At 35.2% G+C, this 6,166-nt stretch overlaps 1 protein-coding gene across 1 annotated transcript in view; it reads left to right on the top strand.

Moving 5' to 3' along the window:
- The window catches only part of fnbp1a (formin binding protein 1a), a 25,560-nt gene extending 19,400 nt beyond the window's left edge, over positions 1-6,160 (top strand). The window contains exons 10-17 of the mRNA XM_016468332.1: positions 20-251; positions 999-1,063; positions 1,300-1,314; positions 1,666-1,775; positions 3,389-3,521; positions 3,676-3,803; positions 4,180-4,322; positions 4,965-6,160. Of these exons, the coding sequence (XP_016323818.1) occupies positions 20-251; positions 999-1,063; positions 1,300-1,314; positions 1,666-1,775; positions 3,389-3,521; positions 3,676-3,803; positions 4,180-4,322; positions 4,965-5,143 (1,005 nt within the window). The 3' untranslated portion in view covers positions 5,144-6,160. The remainder of the gene's footprint in view (positions 1-19; positions 252-998; positions 1,064-1,299; positions 1,315-1,665; positions 1,776-3,388; positions 3,522-3,675; positions 3,804-4,179; positions 4,323-4,964) is intronic.
- The last annotated feature ends 6 nt before the right edge of the window (positions 6,161-6,166 follow it).

Below are 6,166 nucleotides of genomic sequence, written 5' to 3'. Positions count from 1 at the left end.
TTACTGTTTTTAATCTCAGGACAGTAAGCAAGTTGTAGAATCATACAAGTCGGGCTTTGAGCCGCCGGGTGATGTGGAGTTCGAGGACTACAGTGTGTCGATGAAGAGGGCGGTGTCAGAATCGAGCTTCCTGAACGCTCGCGGAGAGAACAGACGCAGGAGCAGGAGCAAACTGTGGCCTTTACTCAAGAGAAATAAGGTTCGGCATCAGACAACACCTACTGAAGCCACAAATAAGCAAATCAAAGAGCAGAAAACTATGATGCTCATTAATGGTCAATTGAGATGCAGTCATGTATGATTTTATGTCCGAGAAAAGCTGAATAAACAATTCATGCTATTTATATTCAAGTAGTGCTATTAAAGAGCGTTTGCAATGGCTATTTTATGCAACTAGTTTCATGCAGCTGGTTATAATGGAATCTTGTAGTTCTGATGATTAACAAGACTCACCATCTGTTTATGCATTTTAATAGTGCCATGCTATTTAAACAAGGAAATATTAAGATGAGATAGGGAAAAGTATTTTAAAGAAAAAAAAATTGCACATATAGGACGGATCTGTGGATTGTAAACACTTGCTAAAGTCACAAATAAGCACATAAAAGAACAGAAAACTATGTTGCTCATTTATAACTCACTGCGATGCAGTCATGTAGATTTAGTAGCCAAATATAAATCATATTATTTATATTCAAGTAGTTTTATTGCTATTAAGTAGTGTTTACAATGGCAGTTTCTTGTAACTTGTTTAATGCAGCTTGTTATAATAGAATCTTGTTATTCTGATGATTATTTTATACGTTAGTGATTTTTGTTTTGATGGCACTAGTTTTTAAACTTGGAAATATTAAGATTGGATTAGAGAACATGTTTCTGACATGCATCCCCTTTAATAAAGTTTGCAGCGAGTTTGTCATAGTGTGAGAAGTTCTGAACTTTTGCTTTGCCCTTGAAAGTTTCTTTCCTCATATTTTCTCTTCCTGTCTTCCTCCATTCCATTTCTCAATGTGCTTCATGCACCAAACACAAAATGCACTGCCTGCGGAGCCTGAAACGTGGGGTGAGTTCACAAGCCACCACGTCACCTCTGTGTCTTTCGTGTGGATCCGATTGGACGACTCCAAAGACTAAAGCACCATCAGCTTAGTTTGGTTATAAACTGATGTGTGGCTGTGTAACGTCTCATTCTCATGCTTTTTGTCAACACCATCCTAAACATATCTGTCTTAACAGCTACATAAGTGTGTGTATTAACCGTTTCCCCTAACACTTTTTTTCTTGTCTTAACGTTCACAGCTTTCTCTAAAGCTGGTAAGTCTGACTTGCTATAAAATCCACAAAACTTTGGCTTTATTTTTTTTTTTCATAATAAATATTTAAGATTTTGAATTTTATTTAAGTTGGACTATTTTGCCAGTTTCAACACTTGAAGAAAAATAAGTTATAAAAATAAGTAAATTAGGTATGACAGTCAAACTTTAGGCATGAAGCCTGCCAATTTACCATTTTTTGAATGCAATATGTGCTGGGCAGTCAGTGGATGTGTTTTTTAAGGCTGAGACTAGGTTATATCTTGTTTATGTAATGTTTTTTAATGCAGCGTTTGAATCGGTTTGTGTTTGGTTAGTTCTTTTTCACTCATAACTTTCTGTCTGTCTGCAGGGAACAGGCCAGGAGGACTACAGTCATCTGCCCCCTGAGCAGAGGAGGAAGAAACTACAAGCTAAGCTCAATGACATCAACAAGGACATCCACAAAGAGATGGATCAGAGGTAAATCGTCCAATAGCTGCCATGCTGGTTATAGTATCAGCCTTTCTTTCTGCCAAATTCCTCATCATCATGTACCAAATTGTTTATAAGAAATACTACAGCTCAGAAGTTTGGGGGCAGTAATATTTTTTTTTTAAGAAATCAATACCTTTATTCAGCAAGGATGCCTTAAATTGATCAAAAGTGATAGTAAAGACATTTATAATTTTACAAGATTTTTAAGATTGCTATTTCAAATACAAGCTGTTCTTTTGACCTTTCGGTAACACTTTCAAACGGTAACACCAGTTGCTTATTAGCGTGCATATTACTAGCATATTGGCTGTTTATTAGTACTTATTAAGCACATATTCTGCATGACCATATTCTACATCCTTAATCCTACCCAATACCTAAACTTAACAGCTACCTTACTAACTATTAATAAGCAGTAATTAGGAGTTTATTGAGGCTAAAGTTGTAGTTAATAGTTAGTTAATAGTGAGAACTGGACCTTAAAATAAAGTGTGACCAAACTTTCTATTCAAAAAATCATGATGAAACATAGTATCATGGTTTCAACAAAAATATTAAGCAGCACAACTGTTTTAACATTGATAATAATAATAATAATAATAATTAGAGCCTGACCGATATATTGTTTAGCCGATATTATCGGCCGATATGAGCCTGAATATGCCGCCGATATGACAATTTTTTTTACAGAACATATAACGCAGATAAAATGCATGAAATGGTGTTTAGAAATGGCGTGCTCCATTGTTTGCTACTGGCGACCTGGATGAAACGCTTTAAAGCTTAAGTCTATGGAAAACCATTGAAACTTTGAACGGCCATATCTCCGTAAAGGCGAGGCAAATCCGCACCAAATTCGGAGGATCCCTTCAGCTCAAGGAACCCTCTCGAGCATGAATTGAGTGTATGTCTCGTTGCCCTCTTTCGAATGAGACCACCCCTGCGTCGATTGCCCCCGGGGTTCGGGAGTTACGGGTGGTTAAATTCGTGGTCCGGCGCCGACCGTATTCTGTAATATACTGTATTCTGTATAGGTCTATAGTACCAGTCAAATGTTTGGACACACGAATGGGAAAGTGTCCAAACTTTTGACTGGTACTGTACTATAATATACACAAAGAATATCGGCTGATATATCGCTTTTTTTTTTACTCCCTAATATCAGTATCTTATCGGTCCCAAATATCCCATATCGGGCTCTAATAATAAGAAGAAATGCTTCTGTGCACCAAATCATATTAGCATGATTTCTGAAGGATCATGTGACACTGAAGACTGGAGTAATGGTGCTGAAAATTCAGCTTTGCATCACAGGAATAAAATACATTTTAAAATATATGAACATAAAAACAGTTATTTTAAATTGTAATAATATTTCACAATATTACTGTTTTTACTGTATTTCTGATCAAATAAATGAATCTTTGGCTTAAAATAATAAAAAAAAATAAAAAAAACTTGCCAACCCCAAACTTTAGAATGATAGTGTACATAATGTAATATACATGACCAGACATGATGTAACAAATTGTCATATGCAGTTCATATGCACACGCTTCTTGTTTTTTACTAACTCTTCTTCTTAAAATTATTTGCAGGGACGCCCTGACTAAAATGAAAGATGTTTACATTAAGAATCCTCACTTGGGGGATCCAGACAGTATAGATCCACGGTTAGAGGAAATCACACAAAGCTTGGAAAAATTGCAGCTTGAGGCACATAAATTTGAGGTGAGGCCCTCACAAGTTCAGCCCTCAGATACCTTCAAAAGTTGGTTTAAAATATGGATTTTGAGATCCAAGAGACTTAAATTGTGCTATTCAGTCAATTGAGGGATTAACGATTACAAATAAACTGAAAGATCTGTTGTTTGTGTCTTTTCAGGGCTGGCTGACGGAGGTGGAGAGGAAGCTACTTGAAAAGGGATCCGAGTCTCAGAGAAGACAGAGCAGTCATTTTGACTCGCAGGGCAACACGCCACTTACAAACAACTACGGTCAAAACCGAGAGAGGTACTTCAGTCCCTAGACAGCAGGGCTACCCAACATGATGCACTGAATGAGATTACATTGTTACATTTCTTTAGAGCTTATGTAATGAAAACCTAACTTCCATAACTCAAAACTTCCCCAGTTCAGAATGGCTATGGATGCATCTCTGAACTTTTTGACATTAGCAAAAAAAAAAACTTAACTAACATTACCAGTGGACTTAAGGTAAAAAAAAGCAAACTTGATGTTTAATGCTGTTCATGGCTTTTCATGCCATTAATACTTGATCTTATTTTGACAACCTCATATGAGACGGTTTAACATTAACTGTATAATCTGACTAGAACGTCAAAGTTAATTTGGTCTGTTTTACGTATTGCATGTCTTCTGCACATAGTCCGGATGGCAGCTACACGGAAGACCCCAGCACAGAGACGACCATGCAGTTCAAATCTCGCAGCACTGAGTTCGATGACGAATTTGACGAGGAGGAGCCTTTACCCACCATTGGAACATGCAAAGCACTTTATCCATTTGAAGGTAACAGAAAAACACTAACTGGATCATCTTGCAGAAGGAAAATGCGTTAAAAAGTATGTCAGGAATTCATGATTATAAAATAGTTACAGAGCCTATTTGCAGTTCTTGCGATAAGAAGTTTAAACTATACTATCAACCAAAATGGGTTTTTCAGTTCAATTTGAGAAATATATTTAGTCAAGTGTATCTTAACATTTTGATTGGTGCTAAATTTATATAATGATTTTATAATGGATAAATGGCAAAAATATACTAAATCCTGATTAAAAACTGAAAAATTAAAAACTAAAATCGATTAATATATACAATTAAATAAACTTCACAATTAAAAGTAAAAATGTTAACAATTTACTTAACTAAAAATAAATAAAATCAATACACTATACAATAAAAAGTAAAACTTAGTAAAAAAAAAAAGAAATAAATTTTTTACACTATTATTATTTACTTCATTTACCATGAAATATCTGCTAAATTAATAAATGCACTCAAAATTAAAAAACAGAGTCAAATTGGTTATTAGACAAGACTGATATAATAATAAAAGTTAGAATAAAAAAATATATATACATTTTTTTTTTTTTGTAAGTTTGCATGCTTGTTTTGGAATCAAACCCACATTGTGTGTTTTTGTGTCTGTAGGTCAGAATGAAGGTACCATATCCATGGCCGAGGGTGAGATGCTGTACGTAATCGAGGAGGATAAGGGTGACGGATGGACCCGTGTCCGCAGAAACGAGGACGAGGAAGGATACGTGCCCACATCCTACATCAAACTCTTTTTGGACACGAATGCCAAAGGTGCTATGACATACATATAATCCCACATCACTGAACACCCGGAAAGCGCCATTAGTGAACACTGTTTACCTGTACATACAGTAGAACATCATGAAAATGTTCTCATTGAACAGAGAAGCAGACAGCAGAGCACTTCCTGTTTTTACAAGTTCAAGATGCCAGGTGTCATTTCTCTGTTTGGTCCTTATTTACCTTTTTAATTATTGCTCCCTTAGACTTTATCAGTATTAAACTAGTTCTGCATCCATAAGGGTACAGTGAATTAGGCAATAAAGACACAGCTGCTGTGTAAATTTGATATACCTGATGGAAATGACTGCTTTACCAACATATCATGTTCATATTTAGCATTATAGCTTGGCATTATGGTGGTTTTAAGCTATAAACAAGATATGTAGATACTCATGTTCATATTTTTAATGATCTACAAGCAATCAGATACTTTTAGATTAAGAATGAAATGATTAGAAAATGTCAAAAGCAATTATTCTCAATCCTTCTGGCAATAAAGATCATTATTTACTGATATTTTGACCTTAAAACTACAGAATAAGTAGCAATCCTGCATTTTAACTATAGTCCAACTGTGACTATTTTAATTATAATAATTTTTTAAGACGTCATAATATCTGACTTGAGAGAATCTTTTGCATGAGAGATGGAATAGAATATTTTCTCAGGTGTGTACTTTGGAGTACATCCTTGTACCTCAAAAAAAAAAAATTTCTTTCCCCAACGGCAAATCACATTCGATTTAAAAGCATATCATTAAATGTGAAGAGCTTAAGCAATTAATGCATGCATCTGTGAGACTTTTGCTAGCTTTGCATTTACTGCTGTACAAAAAAGATCAACGTTAGAAGTAAAAAATATACCATAGTTAACGCGATGCCTTTCGGTCTTGTGAGCGTTGAAGCAATAATTGAAAAGATGCATGTTATTCGTACACTGACCAGCATGGAAAACTAACACTTAACATGAAGTTAAATAGAAATTTTCCAGAAGGTCATTGCCGTGTGTATTAGAAATACCTGCAGCAGGAA

Source organism: Sinocyclocheilus anshuiensis, unplaced genomic scaffold (assembly GCF_001515605.1).
Source record: "Sinocyclocheilus anshuiensis isolate Anshui unplaced genomic scaffold, SAMN03320099.WGS_v1.1 scaffold188, whole genome shotgun sequence".
Taxonomy (NCBI): domain Eukaryota; kingdom Metazoa; phylum Chordata; class Actinopteri; order Cypriniformes; family Cyprinidae; genus Sinocyclocheilus; species Sinocyclocheilus anshuiensis.
The sequence above is the reverse complement of the archived record's forward strand: the minus strand, read 5'-3'. Positions and strand labels throughout refer to the sequence as shown.